This window comes from Neohortaea acidophila (genome assembly GCF_010093505.1).
Source record: "Neohortaea acidophila strain CBS 113389 unplaced genomic scaffold BDY17scaffold_6, whole genome shotgun sequence".
Classification (NCBI taxonomy): Eukaryota; Fungi; Ascomycota; class Dothideomycetes; order Mycosphaerellales; family Teratosphaeriaceae; genus Neohortaea; species Neohortaea acidophila.
The window spans coordinates 252,205-277,635 of record NW_022985515.1 but is presented as its reverse complement, the minus strand read 5'-3'; the positions used below and the strand labels follow the sequence as shown (position 1 = coordinate 277,635).

The 25,431-nt window shown below is 57.8% G+C and overlaps 10 protein-coding genes across 10 annotated transcripts; 5 read left to right on the top strand and 5 right to left on the bottom strand.

The window, feature by feature from the left end:
- Window positions 1–902: 902 nt before the first annotated feature.
- BDY17DRAFT_251332 (sulfate transporter family-domain-containing protein) lies at window positions 903–3,579 on the top strand (the record flags this gene model as incomplete). The annotated part of the gene is made up of 2 exons (XM_033731161.1): window positions 903–1,337; window positions 1,402–3,579. 2 exons carry the CDS (start codon window positions 903–905, stop codon window positions 3,577–3,579), a joined length of 2,613 nt encoding a protein of 870 aa, XP_033588913.1.
- A 1,080-nt stretch (window positions 3,580–4,659) lies between these two features.
- On the top strand, window positions 4,660–6,888 carry BDY17DRAFT_324631 (uncharacterized protein; the record flags this gene model as incomplete). Its single annotated transcript, XM_033737231.1, has 1 exon — window positions 4,660–6,888. The coding sequence occupies one exon, from the start codon at window positions 4,660–4,662 to the stop codon at window positions 6,886–6,888; it is 2,229 nt and encodes a 742-aa protein (XP_033588912.1).
- Window positions 6,889–6,898: 10 nt separating this feature from the next.
- Window positions 6,899–7,408, bottom strand: BDY17DRAFT_310851 (acetyltransferase; the record flags this gene model as incomplete). The annotated part of the gene is made up of 1 exon (XM_033735482.1): window positions 6,899–7,408. One exon carries the CDS (start codon window positions 7,406–7,408, stop codon window positions 6,899–6,901), a length of 510 nt encoding a protein of 169 aa, XP_033588911.1.
- Window positions 7,409–7,919: 511 nt separating this feature from the next.
- BDY17DRAFT_324629 (uncharacterized protein) lies at window positions 7,920–9,176 on the bottom strand (the record flags this gene model as incomplete). The annotated part of the gene is made up of 2 exons (XM_033737230.1): window positions 7,920–8,642; window positions 8,697–9,176. The coding sequence occupies 2 exons, from the start codon at window positions 9,174–9,176 to the stop codon at window positions 7,920–7,922; spliced, it is 1,203 nt and encodes a 400-aa protein (XP_033588910.1).
- Window positions 9,177–10,818: 1,642 nt separating this feature from the next.
- On the bottom strand, window positions 10,819–12,669 carry BDY17DRAFT_251872 (uncharacterized protein; the record flags this gene model as incomplete). Its single annotated transcript, XM_033731206.1, has 2 exons — window positions 10,819–12,256; window positions 12,491–12,669. Coding segments are annotated over 2 exons (1,617 nt in total), but the record flags the coding sequence as incomplete, so codon positions are not given.
- A 3,093-nt stretch (window positions 12,670–15,762) lies between these two features.
- Window positions 15,763–18,795, top strand: BDY17DRAFT_158258 (peptidase S8/S53 domain-containing protein). The gene is made up of 2 exons (XM_033729686.1): window positions 15,763–18,318; window positions 18,409–18,795. Exons 1-2 carry the CDS (start codon window positions 15,977–15,979, stop codon window positions 18,554–18,556), a joined length of 2,490 nt encoding a protein of 829 aa, XP_033588908.1. The 5' UTR covers window positions 15,763–15,976; the 3' UTR covers window positions 18,557–18,795.
- Window positions 18,796–19,033: 238 nt separating this feature from the next.
- On the top strand, window positions 19,034–20,428 carry BDY17DRAFT_324626 (uncharacterized protein; the record flags this gene model as incomplete). The annotated part of the gene is made up of 1 exon (XM_033737229.1): window positions 19,034–20,428. The coding sequence occupies one exon, from the start codon at window positions 19,034–19,036 to the stop codon at window positions 20,426–20,428; it is 1,395 nt and encodes a 464-aa protein (XP_033588907.1).
- A 94-nt stretch (window positions 20,429–20,522) lies between these two features.
- Window positions 20,523–22,075, bottom strand: BDY17DRAFT_251704 (FAD dependent oxidoreductase; the record flags this gene model as incomplete). The annotated part of the gene is made up of 4 exons (XM_033731195.1): window positions 20,523–20,797; window positions 20,853–21,426; window positions 21,479–21,750; window positions 21,808–22,075. The coding sequence occupies 4 exons, from the start codon at window positions 22,073–22,075 to the stop codon at window positions 20,523–20,525; spliced, it is 1,389 nt and encodes a 462-aa protein (XP_033588906.1).
- Window positions 22,076–22,363: 288 nt separating this feature from the next.
- Window positions 22,364–23,827, top strand: BDY17DRAFT_298342 (membrane bound O-acyl transferase family-domain-containing protein). Its single transcript, XM_033733725.1, has 2 exons — window positions 22,364–23,311; window positions 23,370–23,827. Exons 1-2 carry the CDS (start codon window positions 22,497–22,499, stop codon window positions 23,818–23,820), a joined length of 1,266 nt encoding a protein of 421 aa, XP_033588905.1. The 5' UTR covers window positions 22,364–22,496; the 3' UTR covers window positions 23,821–23,827.
- A 113-nt stretch (window positions 23,828–23,940) lies between these two features.
- On the bottom strand, window positions 23,941–25,131 carry BDY17DRAFT_324623 (carbon-nitrogen hydrolase; the record flags this gene model as incomplete). Its single annotated transcript, XM_033737228.1, has 5 exons — window positions 23,941–24,011; window positions 24,062–24,331; window positions 24,385–24,830; window positions 24,889–24,914; window positions 24,976–25,131. 5 exons carry the CDS (start codon window positions 25,129–25,131, stop codon window positions 23,941–23,943), a joined length of 969 nt encoding a protein of 322 aa, XP_033588904.1.
- Between the last annotated feature and the right edge of the window lie 300 nt (window positions 25,132–25,431).

The following is a 25,431-nucleotide window of genomic DNA, read 5'->3' as shown; positions in this document are numbered from 1 at the left end:
TCTCCGAAAGAGGAATGTGGAAGGGGGCGTCGATTGTGGCAGCGCGACGAGCCATCTAGATTTGCAGGTTGAGAACGGCAAATGTGCCTGGGGGAAGAGTATTCTTGCCATGCAAGCAGGGTGTTGCTTGGCTGCGGGCCTGCGATCCGCAAGGCTTCCAGCACGCCTTCCCAAGCCACCGTGATTCGCGCACGGCAGAGCCCGCGTGGGGCATCGCCTGCCGAATCAGGCTTAACGACAATCACGACATACGCTACCGGCCCACGAGACGGCATCGCCTTGCGACGTCCACGCAGGATGGCGAGTGCGATCTGCCCACGTTTCGCTAAATCGCCGCTTCACCGAGTACTATTCTCTCGGCGCGCGAAGCCATGCGAGACCCCTTTTGCTTGTAACAGCGTGATTCCACCAAACGCTCGGAGATCTTGCGACGGTGATCCCATGCAAACGTGCTCGACTCGCCTCGATCACGCCAGACCGCCCGGCTGCCAATTGCGTGCGATCTGAGCCGCGTCGTCAAGCACGACATCATAAGATCATCACCTCCATTGCCACACAGGTCGGTGTGTCGGAATCCTCGCGCCTCGACGAGGATCGTGCATCTCCGAGGCCGGCTCCTGCTTGGCGTTGGACCGGGTGTGAAGTTTTGTGGAGGGGTCTCGCCTAGTTGTTTTTGGTTCCGTTTGGTTGACAGCCCACTTCCGTTGAGCACCTCGACCACCCGAGTCCTTCTAGCGTGGGTCTGTCGTGCCTACTCTCCCGGTTAGCGCAGATCTCTACGCATTGGTTTGCATGTTGGCAATTGTGCGCGAGCCTTCATATAAAGCGCGCGCGCCCTCGCCCCACTGCTCTCGTGGAAACCCTTTGTGTGCGACACGCTTTTGTCCATCTGTCGTTCAGCCATGTCGGAGCCAACGAGCACCAAGGTTGGCCATGCTCTGGCAAAGGGCCTTGGTATCAAGCTTGACTACCGGAATCCCACCGCGGCCCCCGGCGCCACGCCTGGCGATTCCACCTACTCTATCAACAGCGCCGACGACTATCTCGAGGAGGAGCCGCACGCCATTGAATGGGTCCGGTCTGTCATTCCTAGCGGCCGTCAGCTCATCAACTACGCGTGGAGCCTCTTTCCCTTCTTGAGCTGGATTCATCGCTACAACGTCCAATGGCTCATCGGTGATCTGATTGCCGGTATCACCATCGGCGCAGTGGTTGTGCCGCAGGGCATGTCCTATGCGAAGCTCGCCCAACTGCCCCCGCAGTACGGACTGTACTCCTCCTTCATGGGCGTTCTGATCTACTGGTTCTTTGCCACTTCCAAGGACATCACCATCGGCGTAAGTCAAGCATTCGATTTCACGCAGCCGGTACGAGATCGTGACGCTGACACCTTGTTTACAGCCGGTCGCCGTCATGTCCAAACTTGTCGGTGAAATCGTCTCTCAAGTCTGGGCTGCCGATCCTACCTGCCACGTCAGCTCGAAGGGCGTCACGTCTGGCACTTGCTTCCCTCCCGAGATTCTGGCCGAAGCTCTCGCAGTTGTCGTCGGAGGCATCGTCTGCGCTATTGGCTTGATCCGCCTGGGATGGCTGGTCGAGTTCATCCCCCTTGTCGCCATCTGTGCCTTCATGACCGGCTCCGCCATCAACATTGCTGCTGGACAGGTACCGAATCTGCTTGGCGAGACGGTCAATGCCGATTTCAACACCCGAGCACAGACTTACAAGGTCATCATCAACACGTTGAAGTACTTGCCCGACGCCAAGCTTGATGCTGCTCTGGGCATCACGGCCTTGTTCTCTCTCTACCTCTGGCGATGGATCTGCAACCGCATGGCGAAGAAGCAGCCACACCGCCAGAAGATGTGGTTCATCATCGGCACCTTGCGTGTCGCCGTTGTCCTCCTCTTCTACGTCATGTGCAGCGCCCTGTCTCTCCTCAGCTATCCCCGCACTGCCGATGCTGCCAAAGAAATCGCGAAAGATCACTGGGCGATCCTTGGTCCCGTGCCTCGTGGTTTCCAGGCTGCCGGCGTTCCCAAGATCAACTCCCACATCGTCAGCCTGTTCTCGAGCTACCTTCCCGCCGCTGTCATCGTCCTCCTCATCGAGCACATTGCTATTGCCAAGTCATTCGGGCGGGTCAACAATTACACCATCAATCCCTCGCAAGAGCTCGTGGCCATTGGAGTCACCAACCTCCTTGGGCCGTTCCTGGGTGGCTACCCAGCCACCGGTTCCTTCTCCCGCACAGCCATCAAATCGAAGGCCGGCGTGCGCACGCCCTTTGCTGGCGTCATCACCGCTGTCGTCGTGCTGCTGGCGATCTACGCCCTGCCCCCGGTCTTCTTCTACATTCCAAACGCCGGTCTGGCGGCCATCATCATCCACGCTGTCGGCGACTTGATCACCCCTCCGAACGTGGTTTACCAGTTCTGGAGAACATCTCCCCTCGAAGTGCCAATCTTCTTCGCCGGTGTCCTGGTCATCATCTTCACCACCATCGAGTATGGTGTCTACGTCGTCATCACCACCTCCTTGGCGCTCTTCCTCTGGCGTGTCTTCAAGGCCAAGGGCACCTTCCTCGGCACCGTCAAGGTGCACTCTGTCGTCGGCGACCAGCACATCGCAGGTCCGGAGGGTCACAACGAGGATTCCAAGCAAGTCGGTGGTCTTTCCGATCGGACGATCTTCCTGCCCATCGAGTCTTCGGATGGCAGCAACCCGGACATCCACCCTGAGCAACCGTACCCCGGAATCTTCATCTACCGATTCTCGGAGGGCTTCAACTACCCCAACGCCAACCATTACCTCGACCAACTCACCCGCACCATCTTTGTACACACACAAAAGACCAACCCGAACACCTACAAGCGCCCAGGCGACCGTCCATGGAACGACCCGGGTCCACGCAAGGGCCAAGAAGTCGACATGAACGACACCCGGCCCACGCTCAAGGCCATCATCCTGGACTTTGCCGCAATCAACAATGTCGACGTCACCTCCATCCAGAACCTCATCGACGTCCGCAACCAGCTCGACCGCTACGCCGACCCGGACCGCGTGCAATGGCACTTTGCCAACATCAAGAGCCGCTGGACGAAGCGCGCCCTGGCCGCAGCCGGGTTCGGCTACGCCACGCCCGCCGGCGACCCGCACTTCAAGCGCTGGAAGCCCATCTTCTCCATCGCCGAGATCCGCAACGCCGCCGAGGCCGCCGAGGTCGAGGAGAACCAGCGCCGCGACACCATTCGCGAGACGGAGGAGGGCAAGGTGCCGCACCGCGATGTGGACAGCATTGGCGCCAGCGAGGGCAGCAGCAACGGCATCAACGACATTGAGAAGAGCAAGGCGTACGGCGGCACGACGCGCACGGCCGCCGTGCATGGGCTCAACCGCCCCTTCTTCCACCTCGACTTGATGAGCGCGTTGCAGTCTGCCATTCGAAATTCGGAGGCGGTGCGCGTGCACCGGGCGCCGATCCACGGAGCCGTCGAGGAGAACCCGGTGACCATTATGGAGTCCGAGAAGGGTGCGGGCGTGCTGAGCGAGGGCAAAGTTGCGACGGGAGACAATTGATGAGTGTGTCGTGATGACTTGAGTGTGTTTTTCTCTTTGGCGCTGCGTCTATATCGCCCTGCCGCTTGCTGCGAATTTCCTCTTTTGATAACCCAGATGTTGCAATTTATGGGCGAACTCTTCGGATCTCCTTCATCTGTGCTCTCCACCCTTTTCTACGAGTCTTGGCCAGTGTGGGCAATCTCGACCCAACCCGTCGAATCGACATCTCTATAGCTGTCATGCTTCCCCGCACAACAGTCGAGTCCTGCATGGCGAGCGACATCTCCATTACTCAGCATTCCTGGCACGTGAATCCAGACCCGCTTTTACTGTCTATTCCGGCGATCAGCACGGCTGGGCCGTGGCCCGAGACATCACTTCGCGTTCTACAACCATTCGCACCAGAAGTCCACGAAGACGGTCGAGAGCTTTGCTTTCCTCTCGTGCAGTTGTTTGTTGAAACATGCACGCGCGAGCGTGTCGTCGGAGACCTTGTCGTGCTCCCGATCTCGAGATGACAGCAGATGGCCTCAACATTCCAGGCGGGTGAAAGGAAGGCGTCAGCATACCCGAGCTCGCAGTCTTCGCGTGAACAATGAACAGCAGCATCCACTCGTTTTCTGCGACGGTAGATCGAATGAGAATGTACAGAGGCGATGTTGATAGTTGTGGGGACGAGACATCGAGACTATGGTAAGTCTTATTTTTGAGACACAAACGTGTTTCTGGCTCCAGATCTTCTATCTTCCTACATGCGAACTGCCTCATTCGAGAGGAGAGACACAACTCGGTTCATGAACCATCGCGTGGTCTGGTATGCGCACAGTGCACGATGGTGCATCACTTAGGTCTACGGCGCATCGTTTGCATATTGCTGTGTCTCGCCCTCATGCCGCATCCGGGGCTATTACGCTCTTTGTTTCATTTGTGGTGGGGGCATGTCTCTGCTGCAAAAGGACAATGTCGTCTTTTCTTTGTCAATCCACTTCTGTATACTACCGCACAGCATCATCATCAGGGCTTCACTCTTGCTTTACCTTGACTATCACTTCGACACACAGCAGAGTACTCCGCCAGAAGTACCTCCAAGCTGCAAAGATGTCCTCGCCACAAGTCGACCGCTGGTTCAATCACTCCTACATGCCCACCGCCAACTCATCGGTGTCATCTCTGGCCTACAGCGAGGAAGACGCGCCGCCTTTCCAAACTTTCGTCAAGCGGACACCGCCCGTACTGGATACGCAGAGAGCACTTCCACCACTCCACTCCACACACCAAACGCCCTCGTCGTCCCGTTCGAGGACCCCACTGCGGTCAGTTGGAAGGCGCTCATCGAGCGTGTACAGCCGCCCCGTCAGCTGGCACAGCGAGGACTTTGCAGACATACCCGCGCCTCCGCTCCCGATTCTGCAACCTCTGGCGTACAGCGCGAGCACGCCACATCTGGCGATGAAACTGTCCACGTCACCTGCGCTTCAACCGCGGAAATGCAGTCCCTTGATCGATGCACCGTCGCCCATCGCCAGCCCGGTCGTAACTCCACTTGCGGTGGAAAAGGCGCAGTCAGCAACCGCTGTACCTCGAGGTTACTTCAACAAGAATGGCGGAAAGACGCTGAAGACGGTGCCCTTGGAGAGGGCAATGGCTACCCTACATGCGCCTGGGGCTGCCCATCTTCTGCCCGAAGAGCATCGAGCGCAAAAGACTGGTCGCTCGCGATCTCACGAGCCTTTGCGGATTGCGCTGGTCAACACGAACCTCCCCACCGGTTCTCCGCAGCTTCCTGGTCCACCGACGACTCTGGTGGACACTCAGGGCAGGAGACGCACACTTCTCAAATCTCCAGATGGATGGAAAGGTGGTAGCGGATACTCGTTTCCTGAGATAGCAGCGAAGATAAAGCCAGCTCGGCAGGACTGGGCATTTCAGAATGTCCATGAAACACCTCCTGGAGTCGACTCAGACCAACGAGGACGAACAATGGAACGAGGCCGCAGAAGGTCGAGGAATGTAGGCTTTCCATCCAGGAGTGAACAGAACTCCATGCAGGCCTCGTCCACCCAAGATACCCGATCACAAAGGCCCGCGGAGCAATTCCTCACTCTCACCCCAGAGCAACGCAGATACCCCAGCATTGCACCCAGCCTTTCTAGCGCGCACTCCGATGACGAAACAAGCGCCCACATGAGACTGGTGCCACGGCCTCTGTTCCAGATAAAGCCGCCGGCCAAACTTCCCGGAGAAGTCTACAGCAGTCGACAAGAGGAGGAGCAGCAGTCGCTGTCGTCCTACCAGCTAAGCTCTCCAAGCCAGAGTTCTTATGATGCAACGTCAATAACGACGGCCTTCTCGTCGCCTCAGTCGGCCACGCATCGACGCATGAGCACGAGCGGGTCCATTCGGATTTCTCCACCTTTGGCTGCTGACGAGGGGGCTGCGCAGTACCATTTACCGGTGACAATGCGGAAGACAGCGAAACCCAAGAGCGCCGCGCAAAAGAACCGCGCGTCTGCCTACTACCCTCACGTTGCACCGCGTAAAGGCAAAGTGGCGAAGACAGGAGGGAAAGCCCGGACAAAGCGAGACCAAGCCCCTCCCATGCCAGTGTTGTCGAACAACGACAGACAACTGGCGAGCGCCGCTGCTCGGGCGGCTCACTCGCCCCTCCGAGTCAAGCGAGCTGAAGACGTGCTTCGCGATGGCTCCCCGCGCAGAACAAGGGACACGAGTCCGACAGATACCTCGCGTCCCCGCCTCCACCAGCGCATTGTCAACGGCGCCGCCAGATACGCTGGTTTTCTCACGAAGCCCACCGACTCTGACGGCGAGGAAGCAGCGCGCTACCAGCCCATCACAATCGCCACCATCTCTCCCATTTCATCCAACCTCTCCTCCAGCCCCGTCAACTCTATTCCGACTTCCAAAGCCAACGTCCACCTAGGCTGGTCCGACCTCGCCAAAACCACCTTCGACCGAGTCGTCTCCCCAGGCCTCAAACCTCCAGCCAAGCCTGAGAGGCAGCATCCGTCGATATATACGCACATCACCACGGCCGCTCGACCACTGGACGCCAGCAGGGCAGCGCTCGTGGAGAGTCCAGAGTCGCCGACGGGCGGGCCGCGCAGGAAGAGCAGTATTTTCGGCGGGTTTCTGGAAAGCTGGAAAGAGAGCAAAGAGGAGAAGAGGCGGGAGGAGTTGAAGCGAATCATCCGCGTCGTGCCGTCCGGTACAACATCGTCGTCGCAGCAAGAGTCAGTCGTCGAGACACCTGCAGCAGAGAAGCCAAAGATGGCGTCGAGGAGGAGCAGCGCGTTCGGATGGATGTAGAGTCCCCAGCTCACCTTAGCTTCAACTCCAAAAAAATCGTCCCCTCAATCGGCGTCGCATAGTACCCTTCAATCTCCCTAAAACCCATCCCCTCATACACCGCCCTCGCAGCATGCATGTTAGGCAACGTATCAAGTCTCACAGCCTCATACCCTAGCCCCTTCGCCTCGCTCACCACCGCTTCCGCCAGCGCCTTGCCCACCCCGCGTCCCCGGCCCGCAGGCGCAACATAAAGCCGCTTCATCTCGGCGCAGTCGAAGGCGGTGTTGCAGTTCGCGTCCCCGAGCGCACGAAGCGCTACACACCCCATCGCGGCTCCGGTACCCGTTTCCCGCGCGAGGAGCAGCGCGCCTCTGCGGGGAGGAGAGTAGGCTCCGGGGAGGTTTGCGAGTTCTGAGGCGAAGGATTGGAAGGTTAGGTCGATTTGTAGGGCGGTGGCGTAGGAGTTGAAGAGGGTTGCGATTGCTGAGAGGTCTGCTGGGGTGCTGACGGGGGTGATGGTGAAGGTGGGTGGCGGCATTTGGCGTTGTTGTTAATGGGGTGTGTTGGAGATATGGAATGCTGGTGGGTATCGGCTCGGGTTTCATCAGTTGTTGGGGTCAGTTAATGAGCGTGTTGTTTTGTTGTGTTCTTTCGTGTTGAAAGGTTGTTATATTCATTTTGTGAAAGATGAGGTGAGAGATTGCGAGGGTGCTGGATTTATGAGTCAAGCGAAAATGTATCGACTTCCAAGCAAGACCGACGGCTGAACCGCGACTATGGCGATATGGACGCAATGAAAAGACAGTGGAGAGGGAAAAGGGAAGCATAATCATCAATGATTGATTTCCCTACGACTCAAGCTAATGAAAGCGCAGCACCAATGTCCTAGAAGGATGGGCGTGCGGAGCAAGCGAAAGTGACGAAGATGTCCGATCAGCTTGATGCTCCCCAGAGGCCGGCGCGGCGTCTTTTCATGTTCCCATCTCACTCGCCCAAAGCTTCTCTTGTTCTCAGTTCACTCGGTCGGAGCTGCTTCTCCTGTTCCCATCTTACGCGCTCAAACCGTAGAGCGCGGCGTCGTACTCGTCCTCTTCGTTGCCGGCGTCGTTCGCGTCAGCCTCGTCGACGTTCATGGCTTCCGTGCCGTCCTCGTCTTCGTCCTCACCGCTGGCTTCGTTACCATCGTCATCTCCGTCAACGTCCGCATCGCCATCACCATCATCATCTTCCTCCCCATGCGCATTCACCGTCCCCGTCCCCGTCTTCGTCTTGGTCTTCTCCTTCACGGGCCCCTCAGTGTCATCCTTCATCTTCTCCTCCTCCTTCTTCTCGCCAACCTTCACCTCACCACCCTTGGGCGTCCACTCCAACACCTTCACCCTCTCCCCCTGCAAGTCCGGCTGCGCCGTGAAGTCATACTTCGACAGCGTGAGACGCGTGAACTTATCCATGCCATAGAACTTGGGGATCCTGTCCTCCAGCACCTCCTCGCACAGCAGCTTGCTCTTGTCCGCGGGCGTCCAGCCTTGGAAGCACAGCAGCGCGTCGATGGTGAGCGTCTTAAGCTCCGTGAGCTGCGGCAGCAAGTTCTCGATCCACAGGCGGTGCCGCGCGCTCTCCACCGCCGCTTGGCACGTGTTGGGCCCGAAGTGAGGCAGCATGCGGCAGTCGTGGCAGAAGAAGATGATGGTGAACTTGGCGTGCTTCACTTTGAGCGCTGGAGGGGGCAGCTTGACGCGGTGGAAGGCGTAGTTCTCGTGATCTTTGAGGACCTGTTTGACGTGTTAGGTGAGTGTGGGTGAGGGGGGGAGATGTGGGGAACAAACGAGGGTCAGGGCCAGCTTCGCACGCGCCTCGTACTCGTTCTTCACCGTCTTGTTGGTGAGCAGCAGGTTGACGTTGGCACGGAAGTTGACGCTCGCGTGCAAGCTTGGACGGAGGCGCACGAGTTCATCGTAGGAAAGGAAGGGGGAAAGGAAGGCGCCGGGGGGAGGACGGATATCCGCGTGCGGAAAGATGGGCACGTTGTCTTGAGCATACTCATTCGTGAACCAGGCGGGGACCCCGGACGTGGTTGCCATGGCGGGCGTGGTTGCATTCGTGGGCGTGAATGCCTCCTGGGACATCGGAGGGCCCCAACGCTGCGGGCGGGGATTTTGAATGGTAAAGTCCGACCTGGGGACGAGGGCGAGGTCGTAGATGTTGTCACGCAGCTCGCGGGGCAAACGAAAGAAGGGGAAGACATCCTTGTCGGGGTGCTGGTGAGATGAGGGCGATGATGCCTGGTCTTCGTTGACGCCCTCCATGTTCGAGGAGAGGTGTGTGAGATCCATCACGTCGGTTGTGGGCGTTGTGTTGTTGCTGAGCTCACTCATACTCACGTCACTGACGCACGGCAAGGCCGAGTTGACGGGCGGGTAGGTAGGTGGTTGAATGAGAGAGAAGTGTGAATGAGGGGATGAGGGGAGAAGGATCAAGACGAGTTGTGAGGGGAAGCAGAAGCAGGTGGAGGGATGAACGAGCAGAAAAGAGGACTCGTTGCCGTGTGGGCGGGGAGTGCAGGTGAGGGTTTGGCGGGCGGACGTGTAGGTCAACGGCGAGTGGTAAGGCTGATGGACCAAGCGTTTTGTCATCCGCGCGCCACGCCACTCATCACCACGGCATTGTCTGTGACACCACAACACCATCACCCTTCACTTGCCCTCACTTGCCCTCGCTCATCAGCAGAATCGTATATTATCTTTGCGTCATAAGTATATTCACCTCATCCCATTCAGTCATTACATTCATTGCACGCCTCTCCTCACCTCCTCATCACCCCCTTCTTCCTCCCTTGCGACTAACCCATCGTCCTATAGCGCCGCGAGGGGGATCAGCTATCGGCCCCTCTGCATCGCCGATCCCAAAGAACCGCTCAGCTTTGCTCAAGCGACGGTTAGGCTGCAGATCAGGCGCATCCACATACTCGTCGGAAGTGACGCTGCCTTCATCATCATCACTGTGTTGCTGCTGCTGCTGGCCGTCCTGGCCGAAAGGCATCTGATTCTCGGGTTGCTGCTGAGAAGATGACACCGGCAAAGGCTGATGCTGAATTCCAATCGGAGGGCCGGAAAGATTATACCCCTGATCATACGACGCCGCGTGCTCGTCCCTGCCGTGTTGCGCGCCAGACGACACACCATTGGCGCGTCTGTCAAGTGCTCCATCCGTCGCCGCGTAGCCAGCAGTTCCCCGAAGACCAGCATCAGGACTCGGGCTCCTACTGTCTCCCTCTTCCCCTGCATATCGCCGATTACTTCTCCTCCCACTCCGCAACCGCTCCAAGAGCGTGCCACGTTTGCTCTTAATCCGGCTGTCGTTAACATCCGGCGGCCCCGTATACCATAGCGCCGGCACGAGCAAGCGATACCTCTCCGTAGCACCCAGCGGATCGCGCTGGTCAATCTCCATATTGAGACTGATGTCCAGTCCGGCTTCTAGGTTGATGTGACCCAGCTGTCTTGCGTCTTCGGCGAGGCCTTCTTCCTCCGTGGCCGGCGCGCCTCCTCTAGCTGCCGCACGTCGTAGATCCTTCTCCGTAAGATTGCTGGGTCGGCGATGGAAGTTGGGTCTTGCAGAACCAACATCAGCACCCGTTGTAGCTACTCCTGCACTGGCGGAAGAAGAGACCGGGTGTGGTCCATCCAAGCTCTGACTCCTAGCCAGTCCGCCTCTACCGCCCGCCTGCGCCAGCGAGGAAGGAGGATTCTTACTCCTCGATCCAGAGAGCCGTCGAATCAACCCCAGTGAGCCCCGAGTGAGACTTCTGGTCCGACCAGCCATGGAACCCGGGGGAAACCGGCGATCTCTCTGCACATCTCCCGCCGCTTGCGCAGGCTCTCCAAACTCCCCACTCGGCGCAGCTCTTTCCGGCGGGGGCGAAGGAGGCGGCGTATGGCCCGGTTCGAACTCGCGAATCGTGCAATAGTTGCGCCTCGGGAGCAGGCACTTATTGTTCCGCTTGCTGCCATCGACGTCGACATCGAACATTGGAATCATATCCTCGTCCGTCTCGGAGTCCAGGTGATGGACCTTGTTCCGCCGGTTCAGCACGTCCGCCATCACATTGGGAGGCGGCGTGTTGACAATGGCGCTGCTGATGACGTTCGGCATGTAGCGGTGATCGCGGTCCTTGCTGATGCCGAATTTCTTCGGCGTGTAGAACTGCCCTACTGCGCCGAGGTGGACGTCGCCGCCTAGTATCGTGATTCGAACGCTCTTCTCCGCCGCCAGCTCCTGCAGCTCTTGAATGAACCAGTTCCGCTCGTGCTTGTGACCTCGGGAGCTCCAGTGATCATCCAGATCATCCAGGATCTCGACACCGCCGTCGAATTTGTTCACGAACCCGCCCAATACCCCTGTCCGCCCGATGGCCTTGATAGGGTCCATCACGCGGCTCGTCAGGATGTTCTCCAGGAAGTTGAGGCGCGGATACGCAATCGGAACGCCGAGCATCACGATCAGGTGTCTGGTTTCACCACTCTTGATCTCTGCACGACACTTGTCGAAGAGGATGTCGTAGCTCGCTTCGCTCAAAACCTCGTCCCTCATCCTCTCGGTGCGGCAATCCATGCCGAGGAACTTGACCTTGCGGCCAAGGTCGAGGAACACATGCCGTGCCAGCTCGTTGATGTATGGACCCGGACTCGCACCGAGCACCCAACTCGGCTCTTCCTGGCTTGTCTCAGCGGCGACAGACTGGTGCTGAAACAGCATGTAGTACTTGAACGCAATCGCCCCGAGCCCAGTAAACACGCGCGTGCTCATGAAATGGTGCGGGTACGAGCCATAGCCGTCAATGATATCGTGGTCGTCCCAGATATTCACCATGGGGATCTGACTCCCCGCCATGGCGAACAGGCCCTGGCTGAACCACATGCTGTAGCGATGCAGGTAGTACGCTTCCAACTCCTCCTGCATCTGCGGGGAGAAGTCGGCGCCGTGCTTGAATTCCGGATTCTTCGTTTGCAGCCACTCGCGGAAGAGCGTGGTGTCGCGCATCGCGCCGTCGTTGTAGACTTGGTCTCCGCCGCCGATCATCACGTGGAAGGGGCGAGTCTGGTGTTTGTTCAGCACGTCTCGCCATAGCGGATCTGGGCCGCTGAACACATTCGGGTCGACGGATAAGGAGAAGCCGTTGCAAGAGTGAAACATCATGTTCATCGTCTCGCCTCGCGCGGGAACCCAAAAGCCCAACGCAGGACCCTTGTTGATCCTGTACGCGACTCGATGTTGTTGCGACCCCAGTTCGATTTCGATGCTCCATCGCCAGAAGGTGAAGCCGCGTTCGGCATGCAATCGCACGGCGCGGACTTCCTTGTACCGGCCTGCCTTTTCCCCATCGCGGCTGTGGATTCGGGATTTGCCTTGTTGGCCATCCTGTCCAGATGGTGACACGAGTTGAGGAGGGCGCGTTGCAGCGTAGAGGCCCTGATTGTTCTCCTCGCGACTGAGATCCACGCCCGGGTCAATGTCGCGGATGTGGCGCACGTACAAAGGCCGTCCGGTACGTGAGACCTTCACTTGGCCCGCGACGGGATCTTCATGCTCAGGTGCCATTGGCTGGTCATCTTGCGTCAACTGATTCGGTGGTAGTTGTAGCAGGTCCATCGGCTGTGCAAAGATCCTCAGAGTAGGCACTGTGGAGTAGTCGGACTGCTCATCCTCGGTAACAATCATGATGCTGCCTCTCCAGATCTCTCGCTCGCCTTCTCGCCGTATGCCGGTGTATCGTAGGAGAGGTCCGCATTTGAGGAACATTGGCGGTTGGAACAACTTGGCAGACTCCTCAAACGGTCCGTCGTATTGAGGCACAGAGGGTTGCGATGGTCGGGAGCTGCTCGTTCGTTGGCCGCCTCGGCTTTGTTCCCACCATGCGTTATCTTTGCCGTCCGTGGTGGACTGTCCGTTCCGATCAAACTCGACGTCGCTGAGCGCAAGGAACAATGGAGCAACGCCTCTCCACTCTTCGAGAGGCTTGGCAGGTTGATATGCTCTTCCTTCAGCAGCTTGGTGATGGAACATCGCCCCGAACCGGCCATGTGAGTGTTGCTGACCTCCTGGCTGACTGTCGAACCCAACCTGCTCCCTAGCAGCCTGGCCAGCAGCCGTTTGCGGTGGAATGTGGTACGACAAGGGATTGTCATGCTCCGTTTTGACTTGATCACGAGGCACAGGATCCGATGTCTCGCCTCTGAGTGCGCGGCGTATGGTTCCATGGCCCAGTGTGCGTTTGGTCTCCACCTTCTTACTGTTGCTACGAGATACGTTCTCGCCGTCTTGCTTGCCATTGGCCAGCTGATGCTTCTCTTCAGACGCTGTTTCATGCCCAGCCAAGCCTGTACCCGCGCCCATCGCAGTGGCTGCGGCTGCGGTCGCCGCACCAACGTATCCCGCGTCACGGAGGCGGTGCTGGTAACGACCGCTTGCAGTACGATCAACGCGATTAGCTCCGTCCACGTCGGCCTGGGCGTGGTGAGATTGTTGATCGCCGCTCAGGCGCCCGCCTTCACCATACAAGTACTGCGCTACACCCCAAGTGCGAGGCGTATCAGGGGCGTGGTGGTACGGTTGTGGCTCCTTTGTAATCGGCGGTGTGTCGCCATAAGCGCGAGCGATGAATGCGCGGTCGTCCTGGAGGCTGTCGCGCTTCGGTGCGGCATCCAGGCTCCTTGGCGCGGCAGGTGCATGGTGGTATGGCCTTGGTTCCTGTGCAATAGCTGGCTGTTCATTGTGCGTGACAGTTTTCTGTCTCGCCACATCTAAGCTTCTGGGTGCGTCAGGTGCATGGTGGTATGGTCTCGGTTCTTGCGCAATAGCTGGCGGGTTATTGTTCGCGATGATCCTCTGCTTTGCTACACCCAAACTCCGGGGAGCTTCGGGAGCATGGTGATATGGCCTCGGTTTTTGCGCAATATCTGGCTGCTCTTGCTTCGCAACAGTCCTCTGCCTCGCCACGTCCAAGTTCCTAGGGGCAGCGGGAGCATGATGGTACGGCCTTGGCTCATGCGCAATAGCAGGCTTGCCACGGCCACCGCCCAACTCTTTTTGCCTCGCCGCATCAAGACTTCTCGGCGTCTCTGGCGCATGATGATACGGCCTGGGATCCTTTGCGATGCGAGGAATGCCGTCGCTCGTGCGCGCATAACTCCTCGAATACCCGTTCGCGGGGGGCAGGCCACTCAACGCGGCCGACCCGGCGGACACATGGCGCGGTGAGTTCTGATAGAACTTATCGCTTGTGCTCTCGCTAGGTCGGCGACTGCCATCACTAACGACTCGGCCCTTTTCGCTGCGCAACGTGCCTTGCCGCTGAACGGCTCGATTCTCGGCTTCTTCCACTCGCGCGCGCTTTTCTTCTTTGCTCGCGGTGCGTTCGATATTTTGGAGCGGGCTGCGCTCGGGCACACTGACGCGCCGTCTTGGTGGCTCTGCGGTTGTGCTGGTAGCAGATGCGGGCTCCGGGAATTCTTCTTCGTTATCGTGCTCCGGAGGCGGAGACCATGGCTTTGTGCGTAAGTTCTCTGGGACATCGTCTTCATTGGCGGAAGTTGGAAGCTGCGCACTGGATCCCACAAGGGCAGTTTCGTTGGTATGGCGGGTATTGGCCAGACTGTCAGAAGCTGTGTCGCCCAAATGGTGGTTCGCATTACCTTCCTCGGCCTGTCCATCTCTGGGCACGTCTTCTTGACCCATCGAGCTACGGTGTTTGATTTGACTGAGATGTTCCGAGTCTGTAGGGCCCATAGAGACAGCCATTGAGGCTGGCAAGGAATCGGCGAAATGAGCAGTCTGTGCAAAATGCTCGCTCCCCGCTTCACCACCCGCCTCGTGTTGGTGTAATTGATTGACCAAGTTCATATGTTCTGGGGAATCGAGAAGCTGCTCGTGACCCAAAAGAGCTGCGCGAGTATTCATCTTGACAACAGCGGCATCGGCGACTGTGCGGTAGGGGTCTGGCGGTGTGTCGAGTCGGGGGTCGTAGGTGGGTTCGGTGGTGCCGGTACGTTCGGCGAAGGAACGACGATCGCTCGACGTGGGATTTGGAGGCGGTCCATAGTAGTGGTCGGGAGGAGGATCGAGGAGTGGAGGAGAGTGTCGTTCCAGGAGGCCGGTGGTAGGGTTCTGGGTCCAACGGCGTGGTTGCGCAGTGGTGTCCATTGGAGCCGGTCTTGGGATGTCCGATGTCAGTCTAGTTGCACATGACTGTCGGGGGGGATTGTCGGAGATTAGGAGAATTTATGCGACTACGTGGAGTGGGCGAGGTTGGACGGGATGGAAGTGCTGGCTGGTCAGGTTTCACGGGGGCTTGACCGCTTCCACGACTCGACAGCGGCGCGCACGGGACGGAAAGACGAATCGACTCGCTTGCTCAATAACTGCAGACGCTGATGAGAAGAAAGGAGGACATGAATCACGAGAGGGGGAGATGGAGGGGGCGGAGGAATGGAGGAGGGTGGTTGTTGGAGATGGAGGATGGCTGGGCTAGCTTGGTGAAGCTGCGGCCAACTGCACTCCTCTGCCGCGCCCGAATAGGCTACGCGCATCCAGCACACCCTGCATGCACTCCCGACCAACGTACGCGAGCGATGTTCGTGGAATTGCTGATATATATTGATTGCGAGCAATGTCTCGATATTTGCCATTGACCCACCACGAACGTTCCTGCCACAACCACAGCCTTCTGACGCGATTGCCCCAGAAGGCGGAAAGCTTATTGTTCGCTTTGAGCGGAGCGCGGGCGCACGGAGCACGAGCTTAAACCGAATAGAAGTCGTGGGGCAAGCTAGCTGACAAGGGGAAAGCGGACGCCTAAACCGGCCGGGCCGGGGCCTTATTCGCAATCGAGATCAAAGAAAAGCGCCTCGACCGTCCCAGGCCACGACGCTCATCACCTGTACCACCTGTCCTCCGATACCTCGACCCGACTTGCCTCCCTTCTCTACATCTATTAATGCATTCGCTTAATCAATAATGGGTCGACGATGAATGCCGCAGGAAGACTCCGGTCAAAGCACTGCGAAAGCTCGACAAGAGAAGCAGTGGCCGTGGAAGAGTCGTGGAAAAGATGAGGTGGCCTTCGCTTCTGGCGACGGCGTTGCTGCTCTCCTCCGCATCCTCCTCACATCTCATCAAAAGAGACTACGATTCCCACGACTACTACGCCGTCCACCTGTCCCCCGACATTCCTCCCCACCAAGTCGCCGAGTCCCTAGGCCTTCACTACGATGGCCCGCTGGGCGAGTTACGAGACCATCACATCTTCCGCGCCTCCGACAGACACGATCATGATCACGTCAAGGCCGCAAAAGCAGACTTGAAGTGGCGTCGGCGGCGGAGGGAGAGCGGCGCGGAGCAGGCACACATTCTTGATCACGTGCTGTTCAGTCAAAAGCAAGAGTTGCACAAGAGATTTCCCCTCGTGAGGAGAGACGCCCGGTTGTTCCCTCGACAGGGAGAGTATGAAAATGAAGACCTCATCAAGCAAGGTCTGAACATTGCGCGAGACCTCGCCATCGAAGACCCCATCTTCCAGGAACAGTGGCACCTCTTCAACCACGTTGAGGAAGGCCATCACCTCAATGTGACAGGCGTGTGGCAGCAAGGCATCACGGGGAAGGGCAGTGCGGTGTGTATTGTGGACGATGGTCTCGATATGGACTCCCTCGACCTCAAGGACAACTATTTTGCAAAGGGCTCCTGGGACTTCAACGACGTCGGCCCGGACCCCAAGCCTCGCCTTAGCGATGACAGACATGGCACTCGCTGTGCAGGCGAGGTGGCGGCGGTGCGGAACGATGTGTGCGGTGTGGGCGTGGCGTACGATGGCAAAATCTCCGGCGTGCGCATCTTGAGCAAAGTAATTTCCAACGCCGACGAGGCCACTGCGATGAACTACGCTTTCCAGGACAACCATATCTATTCTTGCTCTTGGGGCCCGCCGGATGACGGCAAGAGCATGGAGGCGCCGGATGTACTGATCCAGCGTGCCATGCTCAATGGCGTGCAAAACGGCCGTGGCGGGCTGGGCAGTATCTACGTCTTCGCCATCGGCAACGGAGCAGCCAAGGATGACAATTGCAACTTCGACGGCTATACAAACTCCATCTACTCCGTTTCCGTGGGCGGCATCGATCGCAAAGGCTTGCATCCTTACTATTCCGAGGCATGCTCCGCCCAGCTGGTCGTCACGTACTCCTCCGGGTCCAACGATGCAATTCACACCACAGACGTCGGCCTGAACCAATGCTACAATGGTCACGGCGGCACTAGTGCTGCAGGGCCTTTGGTAGCCGGCATATACGCTCTCGCTCTCCAAGCCAATCCCAAGCTAACATGGAGGGACATCCAACACATCACCCTGCAGACGGCAGTCAAGATCGACCAGCCCAGTGACTGGACGATGAATCGCGCAGTTGGCAAAGAATTCTCCCACCAATTTGGCTACGGGAAGGCGGATGCGTGGGCCCTCGTCGAGCTCGCAAAAACGTGGAAACCGGTGAAGCCGCAGGCTTGGTACTTTGGACCATGGCTACACGTCAAGCACGCCATCCCCGAAGGCGAGAAAGGTCTCACTTCCTCTTTCACTGTCACGAGGAATATGCTTCGTCAGGCGAACTTGGAACGCTTGGAACACGTGACGGTCACGATGAATGTGCAGCACACCAGACGTGGTGACCTCAGCGTGGATCTCATCAGCCCGAGTGGAATGGTGAGCTATCTCGCCACGCACCGGAGAAATGACGAAGCCAGGGCTGGTTACAACGACTGGACCTTCATGAGTGTCGCGCATTGGGGGGAGAGCGGTGTGGGCGAGTGGACAGTGGTGGTCAAGGACACGAACAACAACGGGCACAACGGCACTTTCACCGATTGGAGAATCAAATTCTACGGCGAGGCCATCGACGCCTCCAAGCAAGGATTACTGCCTATGCCTGGGCGGCACGACGACGACAACCACGACGTCGTCGAGACGCAAACCGCCACCGTCGGAACGACCACCGTGTCCGCACCGACCGTTACAGGCGAACCGCCCGGCAACCCAGACGACCACCAACACCGCCCAGTAAACTCCAAACCAACCATCACAACAACCTCAGTCCCCGCCACTCCCACTCCCACCTTCCCCCCGACAGCCGACGAGAACGCGGACGAACCAACCCCCACCTCCAACCCCGCCTTCCTGCCCCGCCCCTTTCCAACGTTTGGTGTCAGCAAGCGAACCCAAGTCTGGATCTACGGCGCCATCACCCTCATCCTCATCTTCCTGGCAGCCCTTGGCGGCTGGGCGTTGTATGTGCGCCGCAAGCGGAAGCGCAGATGGGACGACTACGCGTTCGAAATGGTAGATCACGAGGACGACGACGATGGTGACGACGATGGCGATGCGCCGTCGCGGCCTGAGGCGCGGTTTGGAGATGCGAATGGTTTTGCGAATGGGGATGTGAGGCGCGGTGGTGGTGGTGGTGGTGGTGGTGCTGGAGGTGGGAGGAAAAAGAGGGCGGGAGAGTTGTATGATGCTTTTGCGGAGGGGAGTGATGACGAGGAGATGTTTGGACTTGGGAGCGAGGATGAGGAGGAGAGTGAGGGGGAGGCAGGACGGTATCGAGACGTTGATCCTGGACGTGAGGGCTTGGATGTGGGATGAACGTGTTTGCAAGATTCTTGCATTGCTGTCCTGGAGTTTCCTTTGATCGCGCGAATAGAGATGTACAGAGATCGGTTGGAGATGCAGACGTCACGCCCGCTCCACCTTCACAGCCTCGATGGGCGTAACGGAAGATCCCTACATGCCACTGCATACAGCACACCCTTTTACTGCATTGAGAACGGAACGAGCGGTATCTGCCGCTCCCATGCCCCCGTGAGAGAGAGATTGAACCACCCATTCGGTGGTGTACGCGTGGAGAATGCTGACAGATCGCAGGCTATCGCCCCCCAAAAAGGCTGTTGCCGATTCCACATCTCAGCCAACACACGTCACATGCTGCGGTGAGCGTCTACTGTCAGTGTGCAACGTCACACTATTGCTGCTTACACGTCTCCTTGAATATGTCTCAATAGCTTTCCCTTGTAAATCATCAGGCATTGTTGTGGAAAAGAGTGCAGAAGCGTGGTAGAGAACATGGCAGCTACTACAGTAGTCGTCCAAGCGGGCCTCAAAAACCGCGAAGCAACAGACCACCACCCCGACGCCCCGCACGTCACAACAACCTACAGCCCCGAAGCCGAGCGCGCCGTCCGGGACGCCATCACCGCCGCCGGCGCCAAAAACGTCGAACTCCTGCACGAAATCAGCACGACGGGAGACGCGGTGCATGAACTCAAAGCCAACGACGCCCGCCTCAGCTCGCTGGCCGACGAGCTGAAGAAGCAGAGCAAAGCGGCGCGCGAAGCGGCGACGCTGACGCAGGACCAGCTGGCGAAGTACACGAGCGACAAGGAGTCGTTTGGCAAGCGGTGGGCGTATATTCTGGTGAAGCAGCGCAAGGTGCTGGAGGAGAAGATCCGGCAGGGCGAGCAGGTTTATTTGCAGGCTTTGGGGGCGCAGCAGCGCGCGGAGGCGAGGGAGACGCAGCTGCTAAGGGACAAGAATGCGATTGAGGCGGAGAATGTGGAGGTGAAGGAGAAGGTGAAGCGGCATGGGGTGGCGCACGCGGCGCTCGATGCGTTGTACGAGGAGCTGTTTGATGGGCCGACGCCTGGGTTCCCGGACGAGGATGAGCGCGAGGCGGCGTTCAAGTCGACGAAGAAGGAGCACGATGGGTATGTGGCGACGTTTCGCGCGACGGTGCGCGCGACGAAGGAGAACAATTTGGTGAAGAGTACGATTGGGCGGGCGCGGGCGGAGAACAACCGTGCGCGGTCTGCGCTGCAGAACTCCTTCATCAGCGGTGTTGATACGGCGCTTGTGTTCCTTGAGCGCACGGCACGATTGATTGAGCAGACGCTGAACGTCAATCTTAAAATCGACGAGGGCCTCCCGCGGCCGCTGGATACCGCGTTCAACGACAACCATGTCGCCGTCGCTCAGCATCTGATCAAAGCGCGGACGGCGTTGCAGGAGCCGCTCGAAGTGTCGTATGCGTACATCACCAACACGCAATGCAACAGAGTGATTCAAGACGTCGAAGACGAGTTGAAACTAGCGTCAGAAGCGCAGGCGGTGCTGACGAAGCTGCTCAAGCACTACGAAGACGACGCCATCGAGATCGTGAAGAGCACCGCTCGCTCGCTGGAGGATGCGCGGCAAGGTCTGGCCGAGATTCGGCAGATGGCGTTCGAGGTGATTGTCGGGCATGGATCTGCCGCTCCCAACTATCACGAGTGCTGCGATCGAGCGGCTTCTTTCGTGCAAGTGGCGGGCGACGAGACGGCGCGGATGCCGGATCCGGTCATTGACGATTCGGGCTTACCGCCGCCGCCGAGTTATGAAGCTTCGATTTTCAAGAGAAGAGGGGCGGTCAAAGGTGCCAACCGGAGACAGGCGCGTTCCGGGCCGCCTGTTCCGACTGCTTGACGATTATGAGCTGTCCGTTCGAACGCATTGCTCTTGGCGTTTGCAGTCAGCATCGGTGGAAATGGGGCTTGAGTGGAGTTGGAAAGCCGGAACATCAATTCTTCGGCCCTATCTTCTGCATCACAGCATCGAAGGCCTGGAGGGAAATATGCCGCTGTTTCGAAGCGAAGCGTTCGGATGTCGAGTGGTACAACTGGGGAAGATCGACGTCTTCGAGTCTCGCATCATCCGCAATCATCGAAGCAACAGCCTTGGCAGACAAGAAGACTTGCGGCATTCCATGGCCTGAGAAGCCGGCGACCACGAACTGGCCTTGTTTGCCGGGTACGTTGCCGACATACGGGAAGCCATCGTCGGTATAGCCCATGACTTGTTCCAGTAGCGTTAGCAAGAGTCCAGCAAGAAAGCGCAAAGACGAACGTACTTCCCGTCCACACTTTGTCCGTGTAAGCCTCGCTATCTTCCCAGCCGTGGAAGTTGCGCTGCATGTACCCGTCAAAGTACTTCTCCGCCGACTCCATCAGCTCGCTGTCATCATACACATCGAACCAAGATCCGAGGTCGTTGTAAAAACCCTGCCGCGCACCGCCAACGATGATGCTGCCGTCCGATCGTTGGATCAAGTAGTCGTATTCATGGTCGGAGAAGTGCAAGACAGAGCTCGTCGGAAGGTATGGTGGGTATGGCTTCGGCGTGACAATGCGGCTGCAGATGCCGCGGACGGGGACGATCTTCTGCGCGAGTTCTGGTAGCAGAGCGGTGGTGTAGCCGTTGGTTGCGAAGACGACCTTGGACGCAAGGACTGCTCCTCGGGGCGTCTGGACCGTCCATCTGCCTTCTTTGTCCGGCTCGCTGGACACAGCTTCCACGGGGGTATGCGTTTGTAGATTGACCCCTTGCGCCACGGCGGATCGGAGTAGGTGCATCACGAAGCGGTAGGGGTAGAGATGACAAGCTGTATGGCTCACACAACCCTTGGCCCCTTTGATGCCAGAAGCCTGAGTTTCGTCAGTTAGTAGTGCGTAGACTCGTATACGATCTGCGTCTTACCCTTTCCGCGGTCTTGTGATCGCTAAAGAACACATCGTCCAATCCGGCGACTCCAGCTGCAGTCAGCTTTTCAATCTTGGTCTTCTGCCTCGTAGCACCTTCCTCATATAAACAGACATCCGTCACTCTCGTCATGACGAAATCACAATCGATGTTCTCCCGCTTGATGAGATCGCCAACGGCCTTCATATGTCGGACTTCGAACAGCGTGGCTTCATCGGCCGCGACCTTGCCAACAGATTCCAGAGCTGTGGCTGCTCGATTATAGGGATCTACGATCAATGGTGAGCAGGAACACACAACGATGAAGGGGCCATGCTTTAGCTTACCAGCATTCAAATGGCCTCCATTGCGACCTGTAGCTCCCGAGCATGCCTCTCTAGCTTCCAGAATGAGCATTGAGCGCTGTCCATGAGCGAAGTCGGTGTGTTGGAGGAGATGGTGAGCAGTGGAGGCACCAGCATAGCCGGCGCCGATGACCACGACATCTGCTGCGGAAGGGAGATTTTCGGTGCTTCGATGACTGTCGAATGGATGAGGGTCTGATCGCCAGAAGGACGTAGTCGAGTTCGGCACGGGGAAAGATTTAGAGTCCATTGTTACTCTCAAGTGGCAGATAGAGGCTTGGATCTGCTCCGGCTACTGCGCGATGAAGTCGAGGGACGGTCTGCTGCTGCCTGACTAAAATCTTGCGCCGCCGTCTGGTCAGGGCAGTACGGGCTCAGGCGCACACTCGACAACGACAGCCTCGGAGGTTACTGATGACAATGATCTTAGCGGTGCAGCGTAAGGTAAGGTATGTACCTCATCAGCTTGGGTTTCATCATGTCGACGCCCTGACGCTCGGACGACACACGCTTCTCACGTCAGCAGTCGACCGATGATGGCAAATAAATATCCGGTGTGCTTTCGCGCTCTTTTACTTGTCATTGTACCTGTCGACTTCAAAACCCATGCCCATGCTCTAGTCTCTATCACCTACCACAGGTCTTCGGCTGATTGCCACAACGCTGCAGCAATGCATGCCCTACTCTACCACCCTCTACTCATCTTCAGCGCCTCTCTTCTTGCTTTTACCTTGACTACTCAATACACGCTACGTGGCTCGCCCTGGCGGTACATTCTGCTCGTCTTCATGTCCCTGTGCGCTTACATCTTTCCACATTCGATACAGTCCTGGTCCCATACAACCGGCTGGCTGGGCCGCATAGCCGCCGGCGCCGTCTTCTGGAACATCTTCACTGCCTTCGACAAACTCATCCTCAGAGGATGGGACTACTACAACTACCCTCCCGTCGCAGGAGACGGTGCAAGCACAGCCACCAAGGTGGACCTCGACCCCGGTACCAAAGATAAGGATGGAAAACTCCCCTCGCACTACCCCGGGACTCGAAGTGAATTTACAAACGAAGTGACTGGCAACGCGCGCGGCATCGGGCTCTTCTGGCAGGTCAAGAACGTTCCGGCATTCTCCAAAACACAGCCGGCCTATGTGCCCTCGAAATCCGCATTTCTGCTCCTCAACGGCACAGCCCTGATAGCTTGCTACTTCCTCCAAAATCTAATGGTACACGTAACACTCGCTTCGGACCGCTCGTTGCGGACCAGTGCGCATGCGCCGCTGTTCGCTAGGCTCGACGAGGTATCTTGGGCAGAACTCCAGACCAGAGTTGTGGTCTCGCTGGCCTTCTGGATCCAACAGTACTGTTTATTGCAGTTCCTGTATGCCCTCTTCGCTATCCAGGGCGTTGTCGCGAGTGGACAAGATATCAAGCTATGGCCGCCGCAATTCGGGCCATTCGAGGACGCTTGTACCATTCGAGGCTTTTGGGGGTGAGTGGCTGGCGGAACACAGGTGCCTGCTTTTTCAACGTACGCTGACAACGAGTAGAAAGTTCTGGCACCAGAATTTGCGTTGCTCGATGGAAGGAGTGACTGGTTGGCTCGCTCATGACATCTTGCGCCTACCCGCCCGAGGCCTCCTGCAGCGTTACACCAAGCTCTTCGTCTCGTTCATCATGTCCGGCATGATGCACGTTATGTCGGACATGGGCGGCGGAACGCCGGCACGCGAATCTGGCGGCCTCGTCTTCTTCCCCATGCAGGCTGTCGGTATCATACTGGAAGACTTGGTGCAAGCCGCGTATCTCCGATTGGCCTCGCCTGGCCGTGGACGCACGCTCCGCGCCGTCGAGATGGCTGTAGGGTACGCTTGGGTGCTGGCGTTTCTGGTGTGGACTTCGCCGGTCTGGGTCTTCCCGATACGGACCAATGTGCGTTTGGAAGACGACCTGCTGAGTCTCGATCTCTATGCACTCAATCACGTCACCGCCGGGAGGTAGTTCAGATGTTGTGCTGTCACCTATACACTATAGACATTGCGACGGTTGCTATGTGTATTATATAGACACGATAGATCAGTTCCGCCAAATACCGTTGCCAGTCTTGAAGCCATCTCCGCTTTAGATGTCCACTCGGACAATCTTCTTGAGTCGTTCATCGGCACCCAGCCACAGCATATCCGGACGACTGTCTGTTGCACGAGTTAGCAAATGAACTCCGCCACCGGGCAAGGTGACGTACAATGACCGCTAGCATCGGCAAAAGTCTTCGTCTTGGTGATGAGCGAAAGGTCCAAATCAGCAATGATGAGCTGTTCGTTCGCAGTCTCCGGCGCACTCAGGATGCGGCCATCGGGTCCAATGACAGCCGAACTGCCAACGATCGGATGGCCCATGATGGGACTGCCCGCCGTGCCCATCAACCCAATGCCTTTCTCGGTGATCACAGTGGTGGCGTGCAGCACGTATGCTCCCGCCTCGATGGCGTAGGACTGGGATTGGTTCCGGCAGCCTGCATTACGATCAGCACGAGTCCCAACGCGAATGAAAACGGTAAGCAATCACCCTCAATCGACATGGAATAAAACCCAGGCGACCCCTGAATAAACCCATCCAGCGGCGGCCAAGCAGCAACATGAATCTGCTCGCCCTGCGAAAAAGTATAATACTTCAGCAGCGGCTGGATATGCTCCCAGCACGACAAACCCCCCACAGCCCCGACTTGCGGCAAATTGACCACCTTGGCCAAACAATCGCCCGACGCATCCCCGAAAATGGTGCGCTCCATGTGCGTGGGCTTCATCTTGCGGCGCGCCATTTGCAGCAGGCCGGCTTCGTCGATGAGCGCTTGTGCGATGTACACCGACTCGCCGTCGCGCTCGGAGAAGCCTAGGGAGACGTTGATGCCGTGTTCTTCCGCTGCGGCGCAGATGCGCTTCATTTCGGGGCTGTTGAGTTTGAGGGAGTTTTGGACGTATTTGACGCCGAGGTCGAAGTCGACGGGGCGGGACCTGGTGGGTTGTTAGTGGAGTTGAAAGGTGGGTGAGTGACAGAGCTAGAGGGTATTACCAGATCCAGGCTGGGTATCCTGGAATCTGCACGACAGATTGTTAGCATGATGTACCGGAGGAGCCAATGCTATGCAGGCCTACGCACCCAGCACTCAGGGAATGCAACGAGCTTTGCACCTTCAGCAGCCGCTTGCTTGATAATGGCAATTGTCTTCGTAACGGCGCCTTCCAGATCTAGCCATACGGGTTCGTGTTGAGTGACAGCTACCCTCACCAGGCCCGTTGGTGCGGTGGAACCCATGTTGACGAGGCTGCGGCGATAAGACAATGCTTCAGAGAGGACGACGAGGATGTGTGAGGATAAGAATATCAGAGTCTTGAATAAATACAGACGTGCCAATCTCAAATATCTCAGAGTCTTGGAGAAGGGCGATTCCGCTCTTATCGGAGAGCTATAGGTGAGGTCGAGGATCGACGCGGCGCCAATTCCGTTCGCCCCCTCGTTGCGGGGTCGGGGAAGGATAGTCTGGAACGCAGATCTCGGGGGGTCCAAGAGATCAGAGGTCCATCCAATCGCAATTGATCTTGATGGGTATTCTGC

Coding starts and splice junctions, on each gene's coding strand:
- BDY17DRAFT_158258 (XM_033729686.1), top strand. CDS start 15,977: ATGAGGTGGCCTTCGCTTCTGGCGACGGCGTTGCTGCTCTCCTCCGCA. Junction 18,319..18,408: donor CCGTCGCGGCCTGAGGCGCG/GTTTGGAGATGC, acceptor GAGGAAAAAGAG/GGCGGGAGAGTTGTATGATG.
- BDY17DRAFT_298342 (XM_033733725.1), top strand. CDS start 22,497: ATGCATGCCCTACTCTACCACCCTCTACTCATCTTCAGCGCCTCTCTT. Junction 23,312..23,369: donor ACCATTCGAGGCTTTTGGGG/GTGAGTGGCTGG, acceptor GACAACGAGTAG/AAAGTTCTGGCACCAGAATT.